General features: G+C 43.6%; 2 protein-coding genes across 3 annotated transcripts in view; one reads left to right on the top strand and one right to left on the bottom strand.

Moving 5' to 3' along the window:
• The window catches only part of si:dkey-157l19.2 (uncharacterized protein KIAA1522 homolog), a 26716-nt gene extending 7714 nt beyond the window's left edge, over window positions 1-19002 (top strand). For both annotated transcript variants that reach the window (XM_058616121.1, XM_058616122.1), the window contains exons 2-8: window positions 457-775; window positions 12508-12651; window positions 12798-12841; window positions 12942-13077; window positions 13391-13498; window positions 13594-17661; window positions 18051-19002. In XM_058616121.1, coding sequence (XP_058472104.1) covers window positions 481-775; window positions 12508-12651; window positions 12798-12841; window positions 12942-13077; window positions 13391-13498; window positions 13594-17661; window positions 18051-18115 — 4860 coding nt within the window. In that variant the 5' untranslated portion in view covers window positions 457-480 and the 3' untranslated portion in view covers window positions 18116-19002. The remainder of the gene's footprint in view (window positions 1-456; window positions 776-12507; window positions 12652-12797; window positions 12842-12941; window positions 13078-13390; window positions 13499-13593; window positions 17662-18050) is intronic.
• On the bottom strand, window positions 18972-22144 carry si:ch211-67f13.7 (uncharacterized protein LOC565426 homolog). Its single transcript, XM_058616123.1, has 8 exons — window positions 21695-22144; window positions 20956-21068; window positions 20762-20868; window positions 20326-20500; window positions 20125-20239; window positions 19970-20049; window positions 19790-19878; window positions 18972-19649 (listed from the first exon to the last, which is right to left on the bottom strand). The coding sequence occupies exons 1-8, from the start codon at window positions 22142-22144 to the stop codon at window positions 19114-19116; spliced, it is 1665 nt and encodes a 554-aa protein (XP_058472106.1). The 3' UTR covers window positions 18972-19113.

The raw sequence follows: 22144 nt of genomic DNA, 5'->3' as shown, positions 1-22144 counted from the left end.
TTTGGCATAGGTATAATCCATCGTGTTGAACCTTGTTGTCTTTGTGGCGCGTTCAAGTAAGAACCAGTATTTGCTCCATCAGCTGTGGAAAAGCAGGAGAAAAGATGGAATTTAGAATTCCCAGTTGAACGGCAGACTGTTATGGGATATGTTCCTGAATGTGTCAAAGTCTAAATGTCAGCTTTTTGACAGCAGCCCACTCACTATTATTGGATATTGTCCTTTCCAGAAACCTTGCAGGAAATCCTTTTGTCTCAGGTTGTGGTCGCATGCAAGAACAAGGATATTTTTCTCTAGTTTCTTGTGACACAACACTGGCAATAACATGAAGTATGAGCATGAAAAGGTTTAACGATTCATTTAAAAATGACCTCCTTTTGAGAGCCAGCACATGTGGCGCTTGAATATTGGTGACTATATTTGCCTAAACTCTGATCTCTCCTTTTTCTTCTTCAGGGCTTCGCTCCAGTGTGAGTTGTTATGTCAAACCGTGACTCACTGGGCTTTGGGGACTTACTTCCCCAGGATGTGGTTCAGATCTTTGCCCAGGAGAAGCACGGCAAACGAGGCCACAAGAAGCGCAGTCACTCCCTGGGCCGGGCTCTGGGCTGGTTGAAGGGCAAGAAGAGGAAGGATCTCGCCACACGTGGGCAAAATCCGGGTCTGGGTCCCGCGCTCGACTTGGCGCTGGACGGACACTCGGGTGGGAATCAGGGTGGAAACAAGGGAGGACAGAAGTCGGGAAGACAGATGCATCAACATGGGAACAGTCAAGGTAAGAACCTATCACCTGGATCATTCAGACATTCGTCTCCAGCAAACAATGTCTCATTGTGTTAGTCACATATGAACGGGAAATTCCAGAGCACGTCTGCCCCCAAATCTGTGGACATGACCTAGAGTTCACGTCTGGAAAAAAGGCTAACGTGGCCTGAACTCAGTTGAGAGTACACAACATGTGGCATACAATTATTCACCGTGAAAGATTGTAGAAGGAAGGTAGAGTGAATACTTCCACTAAATTATAATACTATAAGTATCTGAGCTGAGCTGAAGGAGATCGACAGTTTTCAACGGTTATGGCCATTGTTTGCCTTAATTTTACTGTAGAATTGAGCATTAATATTACCCTGCAAGAGCAGAGGCATGGCTTTGATACGGAACAGGGAGCCACTTGTTTCTAGTTCCCCCAGAGTGAGAATCATATTATAAGAGACATTTTTGTCAGATGTATTTGACAATAGCCGTTGAGCTTTCATTTAAATCTACTTCATCCTCTTTGTACCTTTTTTAAAACGAGTTAATACCTTGTAAGAAAACCCACGCACACAAGGGGAGAGCATGCAGACTCCACACAGAAAGGCCTTCGGTTGAATTGGGATTTGAACCGGCTACCTTTTTTTGCTGTGAGGCAACAGTGCTCGCCACTAGACCCTCCATGTGGCACCCATTCGCAACTCAATATATATTAAAAAATAAGCTTTAGCTGCAACTGCAAATCAGTCACAAGATGTAATATACAGGCAACAATTACTACTTAATTATCTAAGTCGTGGCCATTTCACATAAGAAAAAAATCATCTGTCTGAAAGGAAGGAATTGTTTTCCAACGGGAATAAGTATATCTTTGCCAAGTGAACCATTTTATTGTAATTAATCTGCCGTTGCTTAACAGTGAGAGCACATTCTGTAAATGACATGACATCGAGAAAAAAAACAGGGGGGAAAAAGTGCTGGGAAAAGGGTTGACGATCCTGCTCCTTGCCTCCAGGGCGTGTGTGTGTGTGTGTGTGTGTGTTTGTTCACTAGAGAGATGTTTGAACAGACTTCCTACTCTCCTTCTGACCTTCAGCTCGCTTTGTTTGCCGTGAAAAAATCTCTGTCTGTCCTGTTCTGTGATACCATCACTTATTTACCTGGTCGTCAGGTTACACGTCACGGTGAAGCGAGTGTGTGCGCCGCCACTGCCGTCCACACGGGGCCCCCCCGAGCGGGGAAAGAGGTGTATTTCAACCCCCCGAGGAACACACATACACCCACACAGTCAACAACTTAAGTTAAAAGCCACAAGCATGCACACACACACAATGTGAACACATGAAAATGTCTTCACACAGCAGCAACACTGTGAATTTTCCCACAGCTGTAGGCAGCAGATCTTGTTGGAGCTTGCACATGTGCGCTCCTATGTCAGCATGCTTCACTTGCAAACCCAGTTTTGTGTGTGTGTGCGCAAACTGTACCGTACTGTATGTATTAACTTTATTTCCTCATGAGTCACACCTCAATGCACTCAGACGAAAACAACAAGCAGACAGAAAGACAAGCAGAAATCTCTGGTTTTCTGGAGTGCTCCAAACGCAGAAGCAGCAGAAGTGTTTCATGTGTGGTTTTCTGATGGTGTTTGTGCAGTCTTGGCTAATGACTCGACAGACACGGGAGGCTCCGCCTGTCTTTTTTTGTTGCGTCTTCTTGTGGTGGAAACCCAGAGCTTGTAGTTCAGCTGGAAGGGTGTCGGAGGGGGGGGGATTTCCATGGGATTCAAATTCAGTCGCAGTCAAACAATACCCACACCACCAGACACAAGTATGTCCAAACACACTTAGACGATGTAGACGATGATAAACGGTTGTGTCGGGGCCCAGTGAATGTACTGCACTATATTGTGCTACAGCAGCCGTGTGGAACCAAGAGTTATGCAAGAGAAAGTCAACTGTGATGAGCGATAAGGTGTTTCTCTCTCCTGCCAAGGTCGGCTAAGAGGCTATACCCTCCCTCCAACACATGACAACCTTTTAACATAGCATAGTTACCAGGGGGCGGCCACTAATGATTATTGTCATGATCAATCGGTCTGTCGATCATTTTCCTGATTCATCATTCCATGAAATGTAAGAAAAATTGTGGAAAAGGTCCTCAAACGCCTCGTTTTGTACTTGAAATACACACGTTTGTCTACTTTAAATAGAGAAATGTTTAAAAGAATGCATTTTTATTTGATTAACCATTAAAACTGATGAGCAAAAAAGTTAGAGATGAACTGAGAAGTCAAATACTTGCAGATAGTTGCAGAATAGAATGTACTGTAAAGCCTTAAAGTAGGGGCCTCAAACTTAAATGACCTGGGGGCCACTGAATGTCTGGGGAAAAAGCAACTGTACAGTAGGGGGCGGGTAATCTGGGCTTAAAATTATATAACAATATGACATCATCATCATAGCTCAACAACACTATTATGTGATAATATTTCACACACATTTTCCATTGTCTTTTATTGATCTATTATTATGTACAGCAGTTAACTCCACTGTGGTTGTGGTTCTTTTTAAAGTGTGTTACAAATAAAGGTGGATTGGATTGGGGGAATTTCAAAATAAAAGTTTGTTTGTTTTAATATGGAACTATCTCTTAATTTAAAAAAAAAACAACCAAACATACAAAAACGACCCATTATCATTTGGACGTGAAATCTATGGGAGGGCCATTATCTGTCCCATTATTTTCTCAATTAATTGAGTAATCGTTTGGTCCATAAAATGTCAGAAAACATAAATATTCACGTTTAAGAAGCTGAGCCCCTGGCATAGATGGTTTGTAGTACGGCCAGCGATCTCCTTTGAGTAGAGAAGAAGAAGGAGATCGGCAACTCCCAAAATGCATCGGGAGGAGGTTTGGACACAGAGCGATGTAACTCATTTGCCCATTAAAACCTGAAAATCTGCACTCTGAGCCCCTGATGATGATCTGTACCGATGCCAGAGGGGCCTCCTGCCCACTGAATGCCTGGTATGGTGGGCACAGTGCCAGTTAATTAAAAGCGCTGCCAAGTCTGTAACCGTAAAGAACAAGGGGTTCTGTTTTTGTTTTGTTTTGTCCCCCCGACCTCGCCGCTCACATTGTTCCTCATCACACCGTAACTTACTGGAGGATCGAGTGGAGCGTGAGGATATAGATGATAGGCAAGGTGCGGATCAGCGTGAGCTTTAGTGCAAGTCCGTCGAAATGAAAACATGTCACACACACGACTCCTCTCCAGAAAAGTACACCGTGCTTAATTCAGCACATTTATGCAGAGGAACAGAACAAAGCAAAACAGGGGAATATTACACTGTTTTCTCACTTGCTGTGTAGTATTTAGGATATATATACAGTATAAACATATGTATGTATATAAAGAAGATGAATATATTGAAGATGAATCCGTATAGATCATTAAAAGGAAGAAACCTCTTTAAACCCATACATAGGATTTGCAAGCATGTCTTAAATGAAACAGATGAACCCTGTATTGAGTTCTCTGTAGAGTGTTCTTACGCTTTGCTCTTTTGGGAATGTATTTTTTAGTGTCAACATGGACCGTGGAGTTTGGCCCGATGAGGGAACTGCGCAGTAGCAGGGTTTTTTTTGTTAAGTGATAACCTTTGACCTCTTAAAGCCGTCACCGTGATTAAAATCCATTAGCTCAGCTTTTGCGTTTCCTGATAACCCGGACAAACGTTTCATCCCAGGCCACAAAGTATAGATGACTTGTTTTTACAGTTGAATTCTCCGCACACCTGACGGTGAACCATGTCTCTCCTGCGTCTGCCTCTCTTTTCTCGGATCCCGTCTTACCTTCATATGAATCATTCTCTTGTTGATTCATAATGAAATAGAGGTGAAGACTGATGAGGTCATGCAGGCCGAACCGCGGATCACTCCGAAGGTCACCTGTTCACTCTCAACACTCCCCGAGAGATTCCTCACATTCCTGAGCTTTATGAAGATATTCATCTGAGGAAGCTTGAAATAGGGAGCCCATTGTGTGTGCCAGTGAGTGTTTGGCTCACATGTGAGCTTCACATCACATGAGAGCCATTTTCATTTCACTTCTTTAAGTGAAACTGGGTTGTTACGACAGGCATTCGTGGTTGCTCCTCTGTCAGTTTGTCACGTACTGTGAAGGTAAAGGACTTGTGGTTTTAACCAGGTCGTCGTGAGGTTAATGTCTTTATCAGCGCGCCAGATTGTAGTCTGTAGTCTACACAGGAGGAGATGTCATTGTGGCGTAAAGCAGTGGGAGAGTGTGCGCCAACATTCAGGAAGTGAGAGACTAACTCGCAATGTTTCTTCAAGGCAAAAACAAACAAGACGCGATACAATTACACCATCACGCCTCAGTAGAGTCCAAAGACAATCAACGCGGGCCTTCCTCCAATTCATAAAAACTGGAGAGTGTTTTTATGTTTTTTCCACAGAGTCCTTTTGTGTTGTGATGATGATGACACGCCAACAATGAAGGAAAGGGTTGAGGAAAAAATACAATTTCTTCCCTCTTTTTGGCAGGAAGTAATAACTCTGACTCACTGTTAGTATTTAGTCTTGTGTTTGAAAAGCACTTGTTGACTGTTGTGCATGCGTTTTGTGAATAAAGACAAAGACGTCAAGCGAGGAGAGTAGCTGAAAATATAGGTCAGTCTTTTAAACAGTTCTCAACACACACACATACACTACTACACCAACATGATGGACCAGACCACAACAATAACACATTTTCCTCATAGAAGTAGCAACAAATCTCTTGATTTTTCCTGTGTTTAAAGTCTGTCGTGCACATGATCACATGCATCATTGTGATCATTTCAATGCAGGGCATCGACACAGGTTACACATCTCGTTCCTCAAACTTACTGCAGATCCTTGCGTGAGTAAATCACACGTGTAGAGCAAAACAAATACACACATTCAGCATGTACTGTATGTATGATCCCTGATCCCGGGTACAAACTGATTCGACACACACTTAGCGGTGGCTAGTCTTGCCATACCCACTGTGGCCACAAGAGGGCAGTAAATTACAAGTTGAATGAGACGTAAGGAGAGATGACACTTCCACTTCTGTGTTGTTCAAATTTAAAAGTACATTTTTTTTTTTTAGTTGAAAGTTTTTCCAAATAATCTGAACTCCCAGTTTGAAGTTTTAGGGATTTCACCAACGCCATGTCATCTGCAACCAGGCTCCTATTAGACAATGTTATCAGTCACACTGGTGCCCACTCTTATGTACAATGCTTTATTGTCGATTTTGAATGGGAACATAATTTACTTAACTCAATTTGTGGGATTTTACATGATGTATGTTTAGTAAACAGCCGCACAACAGTATATATTATAATTAAACGGGATTGTGTTTCAGTAGGTGAAGAGTCACCACACCCAAATGATCATATTTAGGTCACTCAAGTGGTAGGAGATGTTTGCCCTCTAGTCCCATCTGAATATTGAGCTCCAGTTTCATTTCATTGACTCACTTTTATTCTTTTTATCCTTTCGTGTCTTTGTCACTTAACCGTACAGCCAAAAGCAACTCTTTTTGTTTTTTTGTTAGTGTTTTTCTTCCATGAAGTAATTTGGGCCTTCATTGTTGAGATGTGTTCGATACGTCGCTGTGGCTTTTTGTCACGGAAAGGGAAAATGTGTGTGCCGAGAGACTGATGATCAATATGTGCCTGGAAAGATTTGTGAGTCACCAGAGTCGTGACTTTTGCGACTAAATAAGACAGTTGTGTGTGTGTGGAAATTCTCAGTGAAATGACTGCAGATAACATTGTTGGTTTTACCTGCACAGGGCAGCAAAAGGTTTTTGTCTCCATAAAACCTGTGATAAGACAGAACTCATGCTTTACTCGTGCACTGTGCTCGAGCACAGCCTTGGTGTTTTAGTTTATTTTATTTATTCTGAGCATTAATTGTAAACTAAATTTATTATCATTTATCTCTTTTGACTTTCGTCACACACACACACACTGTTATAATTTGCCTCTGAATTTGAACCCGAGTTACGCCCCCTCTCTATTATTAGCGTCACCTACTGGCTTCTTCAGCTGCTAAACAGGAATGCTGAAGTCTTTTCGAACATACTGCTGCATTGTCTGTAATCACATGTTCTATGAGCCTGTAGCAAAGTTGTGCTTACATTAAACAGGCACTAACAGGCCTGACTATTTTACACCAGCTCCTGCACTGAATTTAATGGGATTTGATTATTATTTATTGCTTCTACCTTCGACATATTTACAGAGAGAGAGAGAGAGAGAGAGGAGTGCTCACTCTTGACTTCTGTACTGTAAAGTTTTAGCAATTATTCATTTATTTCCACTGTCAAATGCTGCCATGGGTTGAATCGTGTGTTTTTAAGGAATTGAAGCCAGTTTTCTGATTGTTTCGGCTTCTTAAATATGAATATTTTTTGTTTTCTTTGTGCCAGGTAACAAAGATATCATTAAAACTGAATGATTTTTGGTTTTTGGACAAGACATTTGAGAACATTTCGGACATTTTATGAACCAAACGATTACTCGACCTAATACCGTCCCAGTTTAGTTTTGAGTTCCAAGCACAGTGGTCCGACTCCTAATAGTAATATTGCACAGTTTTCCTTTGAAGATATTCGGATATTCCCTGCCCACGCACACAAACGTGGCGGCATTATTTATTTTTTTACTCTTACCATTAGTCACGCCAGGTTGATCACTCATTGTGCTGGCCCAGTGAGTGATGCCACTTCTGCCACAGATCTGCTGGTTCAAACAGAGGTCAGAATTTTAGATTAAAAAGGTGACAGTTCCAGCTCCTGAAGGGTGGAACTAGACGCGCTGTCGTTGGTTAATTTGTCTGCAGGTAATTGTCACTTCTATGTGACAGTTTCCCCCCCACGGCCTGCAGCTTTTTTTTTTGTTTAACCGAAGTGTGCCAAACAAACCACAAACTGCTGGACTTCCACTTTTCTTTTTTACTGTTGTGAAATCTGTTGGTGGGCTAAACTGTGTAGCATGGAAGCCCATTTCTGCCAGAAAAGGAAAAAAAGAGGTCAAACTTAGCCTTGATAATAAAAATATCCTCAAAGTAAGTCGAAATTATGAGATAAAAATGTTGAAATTATAGGATAAAAAGTTGAAATTATTAGATAAAATGTCATAATTATGAGATAAGAAGTGCGCATGCGCCTCATTATGACTTTTTATCTCATAATTTAGACTTTTATCTCATAATTATGACTCTTTATCTCATAAATTTGACTTTTTAACCCATAATTATGACGTTTTATCTAATAATGTAGACTTTTTATCTCATAATTATGACTTTATCTGATAATTTCGACTTTATCTCATAATTATGACTTTTTATCTCACAATTATGACTTTTTTTCCTGGTAGAAATGGGCTTCCATAGTGTAGCACTGGCATGTCATCATTGCTATTCACACTGCTGATGCATGTGGCACGTCCCAAGCCAGGTCAGGGTTCCACGCTGTGGATGAAAGCGTCTGCAGTCTAGAGGTGTCTGATAGATGCTGATTTATCGCGGGTCATATTTTCCTGCAGTGAATAGGAGTGTATCCCCCGCGTGTCAGGTGTTGCAGGTGTATCCGTTACCTGGTCTGCTGTCCCTGTCACACCACACTTCTTCCTTCCGTTCCTTCAGCTGTGACACTTGTGTCTAATTAACTGGGAAGCAAGCATGTGAAGAACACCACAGTCGGGTGATCGCTCCGCTTTGAGCGGCATGAGTTTGTCTACTGGATCCAGACTGTACGTTCTGTGACTGTGTGTACACACACACACACACACACCGTTTCCCACTGTGTTATTCCAGTGCGTTGATTAGAGAGGCTTAAGCACCTGGCAGACGGCAACCTCAAAGCTGGAGAGAAATGTCTCTGCGTGGTGATGCAAAACAAGAGAGAGGGAGAGAAAAGAGAGAGGGGCAAGTCAGGGCAGGGACGAGAGGCGTGTAAGTGCGGGTTATTTGCATCTGTTTGATTCCCATGATGCAGTTCAATGAAGAGTCACAGTCGCATGGATGCCACTGGGACTGTGTTTATGTGCATGTATGTGGTGTCTCGTCTAAGTCACTAAAAAACAATCAGCTGTCCTCAGTGTGTGTCCTCAGCAGCTTCAACTTCACAGTCTGCACATTCAACTTGTGCGTATCAATATGTTATACTGTATTCCAGCAATAAAATAAAGTATTTACTTGACACAGTTTCATCCATTATTGTTTATATACCACTGGGACAGAGTGGAATATGAACAATAAAGTATCAGTGTAGACATTCCTCACTCACTCACTTCCCCAACACTTCTCAGGCCTTTTATATGTTATTATTTTATAATGTGTTGTATTTAAAGTATATTCAAAGAGTTAACTGCGTCTGAGAGTAGGAAACATGATGACCTCACTGTTACAGAGTGTATTGGGTGTGGTATTGAGTATTTTAATGCACTAACAAAAGGGTTTGGGTTGTGCAGTCAGTCGTGCAGTTGTCATTAAATGTTTAAAAACTGTAGCGTGTAACTTATTAACTCATTAAATATAAACGGATTTCTATTGCAATCCAACCATTTCAACATTAAGTCACAACATAGGCAGATTAACTTTATATACCAGTATTGCGGCGTTTAGATCTACAAACAGGTCGGAGTATGACTTTCAAACACTTTACAGAGACAAAATAATCAAACAGGACGACACATTTCAACGGAAAATGGAATAGTGGAATGACTCGGTAAAGCCTATTTTGGACAGGTGAGTTTTGAGTCTGGGTTTGAAGAGGGGCAAGAGAGTCAAGGTTCTGGTGGGAGTGAGTTCCAGAGATCTCTGAGAGCTCCGGTGCTGAGGTGGAGGAAACAGTGAGGAGGATCTGAGGGAGCGGCAAGTTTGTTTCGACGGCCTTGAGAGCGTACAGGAGGATTTTGAAATTGACCTTTTCTCTCTGTGGAGATTGATCTGAGACTTAAATATCAGTTTTGGGGTTAATACGGTTAACAGTGTCAGGCCTGTTATTGTCGCCCGTCTCCTCACAGTCCAGCAGGGACAGATGGTGTCTTTTAATATATATGTCAGTGTCTTTTAATATGGACACGTGAGCGAGCACAGAACCCGGCGACAATACAGTATGAGGAGGCCCTCGTCGTTAACGCGCAGCAGCCGCGCCCCACCCATAACTCGGGGGCCTCGGCAGTCAAAAGTGTGTGCTGCCATGGCAACGAGATTACGTGTTGTCCTAGACTGACTTCATCCTTCGCATGCGTATCACCTTTCTATTTACATCTGCAGGCTGCAGTGTTCACCTCAGCAGCGCTGAGTGATATTAACTCAGTAAACTGTTGTTTTTCTTGTTACTATGCACTGGTAACACATGCAATTCATTTCTGCTTTTTTTTTGTTTTGTTTTTTCTTTTTCTGTAAACTGCTTTTGTCTGACTCACTTCGGTGGGATCGTGACCATGGGAATGTTTTCCATTTGCTCAGATGTCACACATTCCATATCATGTCTGCTCAGCACACCAGGAAGTGAGCCGCAGTTCAGTCTGAGGTGTCAACCAATATAGTGTCAACAAAAAGAAAAAGAAGCGTTTGATGTTTCCTGCAGACCAGAAGATTAATAACTTTAACCTCATTAACCGAGGAGTCTTCACTCTTTTTGCTGCATGGTAACAATTTGAATGTTGCACTGCTGGGAAGGACGGGGACAACTTTTGCCACATGTCTGACCTTGTGTAGCAAATACTACTGGCCTGTTGTTTTAAAAGTGTTTTGAAACTTGTTTTGGGAATATATAGTTTCTATTCACTGACTCCCCCTTGTGGCACAACAACAACAAAAAAGAAGTACAGGACAAACACTTTCATTTATGTGTTACTTTGTGCTGTTTATGGGAAAAAATGGGAGTATAATCACAACAAAGCCGTGTTGTGGGTGCTGAAGCCCCCATACCTCAAATCCCCTGACAACAGCATTCTTCTCCCTGCTTCTCCATTTGCTTATTGTGTTCTTTTTTCCTTTTGTGAAATCTGTTGGTGGGCTACACTGTGTAGCATGGAAGCCTATTTCCCGTTAAAAAAAAAAAAAAAAGGCAAAACTTTAAAAAATCCTCAAAATTGTGTGCAAATTATGAGATAAAAGTCGAAATTATGACATAAAAAGTCATAATTTTGAGATAAAAACTCATAATGATGAGATAAAGTCGAAACTATGAGATAAAAAGTCATAATTATGAGATAAAAAGTTGAAATTATGAGATTAAAAAGTCATAATTATGAGATAAAAAAGTCATAATTATGAGATAAGTGCACATGCGCCTCATTATGACTTTTTATCTTATAATTTTGACTTTTTATCTCACAATTTTGACTTTTTATATCATAGTTGTGACTGTTGTTTTAAAATGTTTTGAAACATGTTTTGGGAATAAATGGTTTCTATTCACTGACTCCCCCTTGTGGCACAACAACAACAAGAAAGTCATGTCTCTCTTAATGAAGTCTGAAGAAGTACAGGACAAATACTTTTATTTGTGTGTCACTTTGTGCTGTTCATGGGGAAAAAAATGAGAGTATAATCACAACAAAGCAGTGTCAAAGCCACCTCAAACCCCCTGACAACAGTGTTTTTCTCCCTGCTTTTCATGTTTACATGTTTGATCTGAGGGGTGATAGAGAAAGGAGGAGGAGGAGGAGGAGGAGAGAGGGAGAGATGGCAGGAATTAGGTTGTGGCAGATTAGTGTCTGAGCTTGTGATTGTCTGTAAAAACCTCTGCTCTGCATTGCACTGAACTGACAATAACAACGTCATCAACAACAAGCGAGGTTCTATCATCCCGCCCTCTTCCTTTTTCATCTTTTTGCGGCTGTATTTGTTTTCCTTTCCTTTCCTTGAACTGGAAACACTTTAAGACATTATTGTTTTTTTTTTAAATGCTATGAGAGATCATGGTGGTGCTTCTGACTAAAACCTCCACTCTTCACAATATTAACTGCTTTTCAACCGTCTTCAGGAGAAGAGGTGAGTGAGGAGGCAGCACGTGAATGTGCTTTTGTGATTGCGTGTAGAGCTGAAACAATTACTCAATTAACTGTTTTGATCATCGAATAATCGCTTTGAAGCTTTTTTCATGATTAAAACAAGATTTCCGATTGTTTCAGCTTCTTAAATGTAAATATTTATATATTAATATACAAAAATCATTAAAAACGAAATTGTTTTGTTTTGTGGAGAAAAACAAGACATTTGAGATTTTTCTTTTTTTTTTTTTTAAGTTTTCTGACATTTTCTGGACCAAACCAAATTTTTATTTAATCAGTGGAGTGGCTCACTTATCAACATCCACATACAAAACTGATGAAAGTACAGTCATTAAATGCAGTTTTAAACACCGTCTGGAATTTACATTAAAGAATTTGAATTTCCTTATTTATTATTTTGCACTAGAGCATCCATAATGTTGTCAGAGAGCACAATTTGCATGTTTTGGATGGCATCCACGAGTATTTTACAATTGGTTAATAAGAAAATAAAAAGGGCAGAATAATACATGTCTTGTTTAATTCGATATCTTTTTTAATTTGCTCTTGCCCTCTCAAACACATGTCCTGCTCCTCCTCATGGGGCCCCGTTTATTTGCTGTTTTTGCGTTGGCTTGACCCAGACTCATCCCCTCTTCTCCCCCCATCTCTTTTCCTTAAGGTGCACCGAAGCGGAATAATGACGACAAGACCCCGGCACCGCCGCTGCTCCAGGAGAACGTCTTCATAGAAGCCAGCAGGCCCAAGTACCTGGAGGACCTTCACACCGAGGCCCAGGAGGGACTGAAAATGATGCAGCAGGAAGGTAAACACTCAAGTATTATAGTCTTTATCGCTGCACTAAATTAGAGGTGTTCCCATGCCAACAGTCTGCAGGGTGTGTGTGTGTGTGTGTGTGTGTGTGTGTGTGTGTGTACACCAAGAATTTTAATGTTATTGCTTTCCTCGCAGAAACCAGTATTGGAGTGGAGTTTCAGGATAACGAGAGCACAATTGTAAGTGACTCGTCAAAACACTTATTGCTTGTTTTCTTGCACGTAATATTGGCAATTCAATGTTCAATTCTTTCCCTGTTGTTATTATTATTTTTTACAGTCGACAATGACGGTGCAAACGGACGGAGAAGGTGGCGGGTTTACGACGGACAGCACCATGGCCGACACGTCCTCTGTTGTCTCGGTTCAGTCTTCAGTGTCCACTCGATCGTCCCGCTCTGGACTCACGCGGCAAGGTACTTCTGATAATATTCTAAATAGATAATCAGCAAATGTTTGTGTATTTTATGTATTTTAAATATATAGAAAAGAATTGATAGAGACATTAATTTTCATTGTATGCTTAAATAATACGAGTGTATGAGTGCTTTTACCAAAGGTGCTTCAAAATAACAAACGGCATAATTATAAACACAGCAAATAAACACATAACACACAGAATTCTTACTTAAAAAGCAGAAGATTGTTCTAAAAATGTATTTGGTGACCCCCATCTGCATACTATACCCAAATGGAAAATAATTTCTCTTGTGCTTCTTTTTAACCCAGGATCAACATTCAGGCCCTTGAACTCTGGGAAAAAGTCAGAAAAGACAAAAAGGAGAAGACACAGGAGAACTGTTGCGGGAATCCCACACCACGTTCAGAGAGATCTGGGTATGCAGCGAGTTTTTAAAATGAGTTTTTACTGTGTCTTTTCCCCAAGTAGTAGTATGAACTTATGCTGATTAGTCCTCCTGTCCTTTTTTCAGGGTTGGACAGAGTAGGCTGGACAGTGGCTCAGAAGTTAGAAGAGGAACAGCTCTATAATGGTGAAACTGATGAAAGTCCCACAGATGCTAATGTCATCCAGGCCCTCAACCAAGACCGAGTCAAGCAACTCAGTGCCACCCATGCTGGTCATAGGGACGATCTGGCCCTGTTGCAACGCCTGGGTCCGGACTTGTCAGAGGGAGAGAGGCCGCGATCGCTGGCCGTTCCCTGGATGACGACCGCCAACAGCACAGGACTGGAGCCGCCCAGTCCTGTCATGTCCATGTCACCACAGGCTGCTTATATGTCCAAGATCATTCCCAATGCTGTGTTGCCACCGTCCATCGAGGTGGTGGAAATCAACCGCGGGCGGAGTCGCAACAGCGTGCGCACCGTGAGCAAGAGCAGCCTGCTGCTCTCCAGCCCGGCACCGTCACGTGCTTCCTCGAGGGCGTCTTCATCCAGAACCACCTCCTCCAGAGCGTCGACCATCACCTCTGCCTCTCGCCACAACCACCAGCATCTCTCTGACAGTTCTTGTTGGAGCAACTCTGAGTCCTCAGAGACGTTGGTGTCCGACTCCTCAACCATCTCAGGCAACAGCACGCCCATACAGAAAAGGTCACGGAATGGTGATTTTTCCTCTAAGGAGGACAAAGCCAGTGTTCACTCTTCTTCCAGCAAGGCCTCCAAATGCACCTCTAATGGCGTGCTCGTCAGTAAAGAGAATGTGGGCAAAAAAGACGGGCAATTTGTGCGTAGCCTCTCTGTCATGAAATCCAAGAAGGCCCCTCCTCCGCCAAGCCGCTCCTATTCCCTTCACAAGATGAAGCGACGATCACGTGATCTGGCAGAGGTCTCTGTGATTTCAGTGGAATCTTCTCGCCAAAGAATCCCCCCCTTAGGTGAGGAGGAAAATGAGAAAAATACAGCACTGTCTTCACCTTCAATCATAGACAGCCCAGGCTACAATGCCGACACCAGTTCTCTGGACGACTCTACAGGCTCTGCGTCGTTCAGTCCCTTTAAAGCCCAAGCACTAAAGACGGAGGGCGCTGTAAATGTTGAAGGACCAGTTTTCAGAGATTCTTCAAAACAGACGCAGGAATCTCTCCAAGGGAAAAAGCCAGGCAAAGTATCCCTGTCCAGTGGCTACTCCAGCCAAGATCCCACATCCCCACAGTTTTCTAAACCACCCCACAGCTCATCTCCAAAGCACAAGAGAGGCATCTTAGCAAAGCTTCAGAAGTTATTTCCCGGGTCTTCTGCTGGTTCAGCTCCATCGCCTCTCACACAACCAGGTGCTCCAGAGAACATTAAAAACAGAGAGGACGACATGCCTGACGCAGTTGACCTCAGTCCCTCAGTGAGGGCGCTGAGAGAGCTCTTCAACATCCCTCCGCCACCTAAAGTCCATGCACCTCCACCCCCTCCACCTGAGGTGTGGGTTCATAGTAAGCGTTCGATCGAGTTGCTTCTGGGACCTCCCGTGCCTGACAACATCGACACTATCATAAAGAAGAATCCAAAAGACCGGCGGCAGCAGAGGCACTCCCCGTGTCTGTCAACCGAGGGCATTGTGAAGAGTTTAGTGGCAGACAGGAAACAGAAGAATCCAGCTGTAACTGCAGAGTTACTCCATGTGTTGGAGGGAAATAAAGTGAATAAAGAAGAAAGTGTGACTTTGCATGCAGAGATTGAAAACGGGAAAAGTAAAAGACTGACTCAGAATGTGGATTTGAAAGGAAATCAAGTCGTAGAAGCAGGTGAGAAGGCAAGAGTAAGTGACATTTTAAATGGGATGTTAGTGAAGGCCGTAGAGAAACGTGAAGAAATGCTGGTAGCAGCAACGAGAGAAGAAGAGCCCAGGAAGACGCCCACAGACACAACGCAAGAGGTAAATATCCATTCTTTAGTACGATTTTCTCCATCCCCCTCTCCTACTGTGTCACAGCGTCCTCCCCAACCCCTCGCTAAACAGACTACAGTCGCGCCGGTCAAAGCTGTTACATCCCCCGAATCATCCTGGCCCCCGCCACCTCCACCAATAGCACAAGTGGGTGTCGATGACGTAGATTTTCCCCTTCCTCCTCCCCCCTTCATTGGTGAGACTGTGCAGGCACCACCAGAGACCACAACAATATCTGTGGTGATCACAGAGGCAGAACCACAGACTCAACCACTGAGTATCCCTCCTCCACCCTCGTATGCAGCTCCCGCTCCGCCAGTTCAAACAGTGTCCCCTCCCACAGTTAAAAAGATCTGTCTACCACCTATAGAGGTCTCTCTATCACCACCTAAGGTGATCTCTCCACCACCACCACCGCCTATAGAGATTTCCCTACCATCACCTAAGGTTATCGCTACATCTCCACCTAAGGTGATCCCCCCACCACCTACAGAGGTCACTCTATCACCGCCAAAGGTGATCTCTCCACCACCGGCACCATCACCTATAGAGATTTCCCTACCATCACCTAAGGTGATCTCTACATCTCCACCCATGGTGATCTCTCCACCACCGGCACCACCTATAGTGGTATCCCTAACACCACCTAAAATGATCCCCTCACCACCAACTAAACAAGTCTCTCCACCATCACTGTCCGAAGAAGTCCCTCCTCCATTGCCTCAAACAGTCTCTCCTTCACCACCCAAAGAGTTATTACCACAACCGCCTGATTTCTTTCCTCCTTCACCCAAGGAGTCCTCTCCAGCACCACCTAAGGACGATTCTCCTGTGAGGACCAAACAGTCCCCTCTGCCTCTGGTTCAAGAAGTTCCATGTCCACTGGTTATTGAGGTGTCCCCTCTGCCTCCTAAAGAGGCCGCTGCTCTATCTACTGAAGAGGTTGCTCTACTTCCTTCTCAAGAAAATGCCACTCAAACTTCTGTAGAAGTAGTTGTTGGCAAGATGGAACCACCAAAAAATATTCCACCTCCACCACCCGTACCATCACAGCTCCAGTCGTCAGAGCAGGACAGTGATCATCTGAAAGAACCTGAATGTGACACTTATCCGGTTTCATCTGACAGTATTCTCATTGCCCCTCAGAGTATCCCACCTCCGCCTCACATAGAGCCTCTGCACCATGCTAATGTCGTACCCACCAACTCTGATGCTTCAACGACTAACGAGGTTCCACAGTTGCCAGCACCTGAAATCTTAATCCCACAAGTTCCTGAAGAACCTGCCGCTTCTCCAGTTGTAATCCCTTTACCTCCACCATTACCTGTGCAGGCTCTTACCAGCCTTAAGCCTGAGCCTGGTGCTGCATGCAAAGAAAACCAGAGCCAAGAGGTGACCTCTGCTCGTGTTGTACTGGAGGAACCTACTCCCATTATAACCCCCACCCTCCTGCAGATGGTCAAGCTGCGGTCTGTCAACAGCAGTCCTGAGCCCCATGATGCTGAAGAGCACCCACAGGTTAAGGTCACAATGAGGAAGGAGCAGCCCAGTAATCAGGTCCCTACCATATCTACCAACGGAGAAGCTCCTCAAAAGCCCATCAGAAAGTCTCTGATATTACTTTCACCCACATCCACTTCTCCGCCAATTCAAGTCACTTTAGAGTCAGCTTTATCCAAACCCCAGTCTCTTGTGGCTCCAACTGAATCTTTATCCACAACACCCTCCCCTACCAAAAAGTCTCCTCCCGCCACAATGGCATCTCCGTCCATGAACCTACAGGAGGCCATCCGCCTGAGGACTGCAGCCCGATCGAAAGATAACCCCGCGTCCCACCACAGCCTGCACTCGCCCAAGTCACCCGACCTCCGCATGTCCCCGAGGTCGCCGTTGAGCACAGCCAGTTTCATCTTCTCCAAGAGCAACAAGAAGGTGGTGATTGAGACCAAGCCGGTGTCAGAGGCCAAGACGAGTGTGCAGAACAATCTGGAGGTTCTGTCTGTAACAAAGGCGGCGAGTGAAGTAGCTTCACTGGTGAAAGCGGCCAAGGTTCCGCCGCCGGTGGCAAAGAAGCCCAAATCGAAGGCCAAAGAGAACGAGACGATCGAAGGGACGGAGCAAACTGCAGGACAGGAAGCACAGAACGAAAGTATTCAGGGTAAGACATCAGATTTAGACTGTAATTAGTAGATCAGTAGTCTGCTCTGTGAAGTTGTATGTTGTTCACAGTAGTGATATTCAGATTGTACTGTATAAACCAGTATCACATTTTATTGAATCCATTGATGTAATTTAAAAACAGCTACACTTTATGTACCTAGTTTCGATGACTCCATAAAATACCTCATAGTAAAATGTGTACCAATAGTAGTATCTTTTTTAAATTCACTAGCCGTTTTCTCTTTTTGTCCATTCACCTAACATCACGTTTTAGCGAGTGTAAGGTTTACATGTTCACTACTTAGCTGTGGATTTTAGTCTTTTGAGTGACTGCTCATCCTATGCTCCATTAATCATTAATCTCACGTTCTACATTCTTAAATTCAGACACTGCAGAGAAGACAAACGGGACGTCAGGTACTGCTGAAGGAGGAGAAACGGCATCGACGTGATTGTTAAAGACTGAAGGAGCGACTGGGAAGGACTTAACTTGCGACACCTAATTTACTGCAAGTTGTGTGAGAGACAGTTTGAGATGCTTATTTCAAAAATTACCTTTTATTTTTAGATAATCATTTGAATGCGTTGTTTATGGTGTGGGTCTTAAAATACACATTTTTGCATTTTTATTAAGACAAAATGCTATAGTTTGCTTTTTGCCAGAGGGCATTCTGACTTTCTGTTGCAAGAGATGGGATTATACTGCCCTCTAGTGCCAAACCATGATTGTACCACTTATGTCCTGCTGAATCAGAGCTTGTAGTAGCAACAATGGGACTTAGGGGCACTCGTCTGTAAATAGAGCAACACGTTGTACATTTATTATATCTGTGCGATAGAGTTCTTTTCTATATTATCTCCAAAGACTTTAAACATCAATTATATTTGTTAAAGAAAAAACTATTAATAATCTTAAGTTATTTATCCTGTCACGTTCAGTTTATGCTTAGAGGGGTCACTTCTTTGCAACGTTGATGACTCGAGTTTGTTCTTATATCAATTCTATGCCAATTTATTTTACTTTTGAAAAAAACAAAGAAAATATTGATTCAAAGCGATTTGTATGCGCATGACCACTGATATCACAAAAAGAAATGAGCAGAAATTAAATGATTAAATGAAATACTGATTATGTTGGGCCACATTTTCTGCTGCTTTTTTAGTTACGGATATTGGAGGCGTCGCCCTTTTTATTTTCCACAGTTATTATGGCTCAAACAGTGGGGTGTTTCTGTGTTGGACTATATTTCAAAATGCTCAAGACATCATCATAATGTAATAAATGATCATTTATTATGGAACGATAATAAAGATTTATGGACAAATTAAAGAATTGCAAGTGACTGAGCATCATTTCAGTTCACGCAGTTTACTTTCTCAATACAGAGTCTCAAAAAAAGTTAGTTCATTTATTTTTTATTGAAGCTATATAGGCTTCAGTGATGTAATACTACCGCCATGTGAAATACCAAGTCATCTCATCATCTACTACATCTGCCAGGCTGTCATCCTTCCGCTCTTCACCTCGACCTGAATGCTTCCTCTCTTCGTCAGAGTTCAGTGGCTCGTATTTTACTTGCTCTGACTGCGCCCAGTGAAGCCGTGCAGAGATCTCGCCCTCTTCCCCCCCAGATCTTTCCTCCTCATCCTCGCCTTCTAAAAAGTCGTCCCCCTCCTCCTCCTCCTCCTCCTCGTCATAACCCGAGCTATCTTCTTCTGACTCGTTCCTCTCCTCCACTAAAACGCCGTGCCTGAAAATCAATGTCTCCACATCAGGCTCTGTTGTTAATCTAGGCTCCTCCTCCTCCTCACGGCCATACTTTAGCACATCTGTACTTTTCCACAGGGACTCCTGACTGTTCAGCTCATCAGTGCGCAGCCTTGGTGCCTTGTTCTGGTCTTCTCCGCTCATGACGACCGTGGAAGAACCAGCTCCTGCTGTGTACGGTTGATCGGAGACGAACAGCAAGTCACTGCTGGCAAAACCTTGGAAAGAAATACACAAGATGTCATGTTTACATCGCGTTTACATCCTCGGAGCTTCACTCTTTTAAGAGAAGACACTAAGGATAATTATCTATGATATTGCGGGACATGAATAACAAAAGAAGAAGATTGTCACAGACCTGTCTGCATGACCCTGCGGGGTTTTGGGGTCACACATTGTGAATCGCAGCATTCACATATGGAGTCGTCGCCACTGATTGCCGTCCACCTGACACAAAACACACAAAGTGCTCGGTTCACTTGGAAACCGGGGGGAAAAGTTTAGTCCGGGGAGGGAGATTATAACATTGGGGTCTCACCCGTTCGCTCTGTAGGTGCAGGACTTGTGCGCAGGACTTGGATCCTCTGACGTGATGGATAATTTACAGTGAATGCTGACCTAAAAATGGAGGCGGGGGTTAAACCAGAGTCTCAGCTGTGTGCGTCCAGAGAACAGTAGCTTCTCCATGCTCACCCCGGTGTCCGGGTCAGACGTAAACTGGAAGGCCTTTAGGGAGAACTGCAGAGTTTTGTGTGTCTGGTGGATGAACTGAGAGGCTCCCGGGTGTTTCATACTGTCCAGCATGCACCTGGTGGTTGACAACAGTGTGACACAGTTATTCACAAATGATGGCAAAAAAGAGCAAAAACACAAGTATTCAAATACCTCACATACCCCAAATTGTCGATAATGGTGTATTTGAGGGACAGGTCGGAGCCACTGAATGGCGCTGTATAGCAGCTACTGATGTACAGTTTCCCTCCGGGGGGGAGATGCAGGGCCGTGACCTGGATATTTACAGTCTGCCCAAGCTGGTATGCCGGTTTTTTGGACGGGGCGCTCCAGGAATCTCAGAATGCATGAGAAGATATTGCATGACACGAGGTATCTACTGACATTTATCAAGTTTAAATACTGGAATTAAAGGTCCAGTGTGTAAAATTAGTGATATATATATATAATGGTGCGACTGCAGATTGTAACAAATTGAGGACTCCAATACTCAAAGATCTACATTGGCTTTTGCATACAAGAACAATTTGCAAGGTGTTACACACCAGACCTTAATTGAAATGTGCTCAAGCTAGCACAAATGAATCCTTGCTCATACCATCCATCAGCTCGATCTTGAAGTCGCTCGGACGCCCCATCAGCTTTTTACGCATGACCGCGGTTTTCCAGGTGGGTTTCACGGCCAGTCGGTAAACATGATGGCTCCTGGATAGATTTTGGGGGATGTTAGGGGTTCGGCCTTCACGCAGAACTGAACTTAGCTGAAATTAGATGCGAGACCACGCCTCCGACCTTTGGTAGCGACATTCGATGGCGACGTCGAGCGGCTGCGCTCTGCTCGGGAACCGCGTTGCAGAGGGCTTGTAATGCAGCACGGTTTTGTAAAGCAGGTAACCAGAGGGCGTCTGTTGAGAGGAGAGATCCCAAATGTTAGTTCTAGAGTACGCTACTCAAGTAAAAGTACCACTATTTTTTATAAAAAATGTACTTAAGTAAAAGTAAAAATGGCTGTGTTGAATGAATATAACAAAAAATTTCCAGAGGATATTCATTTTTGGTAAACTTTAGAACTGTCATCTCAGTTTCTTAAATTAGCCTAAAATGGCTAAGCTATGCAAGAATTTACTAATTTGTATCACAGTATTGCCTCAGTGCTGGCCAGAGCAGGTACTAATGGTGTTTCCACCAGCATAGTACCTGGTACCAGGTACTCTTTTTTAGTACCTGCTTTGGCGAGATTCCAAGCTGGCTGAGGCAACACTATGCGTGACGTCTCCAGACTGCCGGACACTGATTGGTGTCACAGGAAGAGATGTCCGACACAAAACTCTAGCCGAACAATGCCGAATTGTAGCTCAGTTAAAAAGAATAAACAATCCTCAAAAACGTGGCTTAATCTCCAACAATTACCAGAGAAAAGTCTAAAATCTCAATATCTGGTGTATCTCGCCCAGGGCACTAAAACGCATAGCTCCGGCCGTGATTAGAGTTACTACTAGTGTGGAAACATGTCATGTGAGGTACATCTTACCTCGCGCACGGCCTCACACGCTGTCAGAGGATAGGTAAAGATGAAATCACCGTACGGCCTGAGAACACCGTTGCTTCTGCAGCCGCTGCCCAGCGTCAGCTCCTCTGCGCGCGCGCCCAGGCCGTAGAAAGCCGCTTTGACCCGCACGACAAAGTCGGACCTGGAGCAGGTGACAGAGACGTCCGGGAGGGACGCAAAGCCCGACTGGACTCTTGCTGCCTCGGACTCTGCTGAACGCATGGATCGCGGTGATGTCACAGGTGTCAATGAAGAGCCGCCGGCCGCAGGTGAGGATTCTGTTGTTGCCAGTTTGGATTGTGAAGTTTCCAGCTTCAAAAAGAGACTTCTCCCTCTCGTCACCGGAGATTGGTTCGTGTCCGCAGCACAGCAGAGGAGGAGGCCAAGTGATAAAACACGCCACAAAATGCACTCATGCCACTTTGTTTTCAT

This window comes from Solea solea, chromosome 18 (genome assembly GCF_958295425.1).
Source record: "Solea solea chromosome 18, fSolSol10.1, whole genome shotgun sequence".
NCBI lineage: Eukaryota > Metazoa > Chordata > Actinopteri > Pleuronectiformes > Soleidae > Solea > Solea solea.
This window is presented reverse-complemented; position numbering and strand designations above follow the sequence as displayed.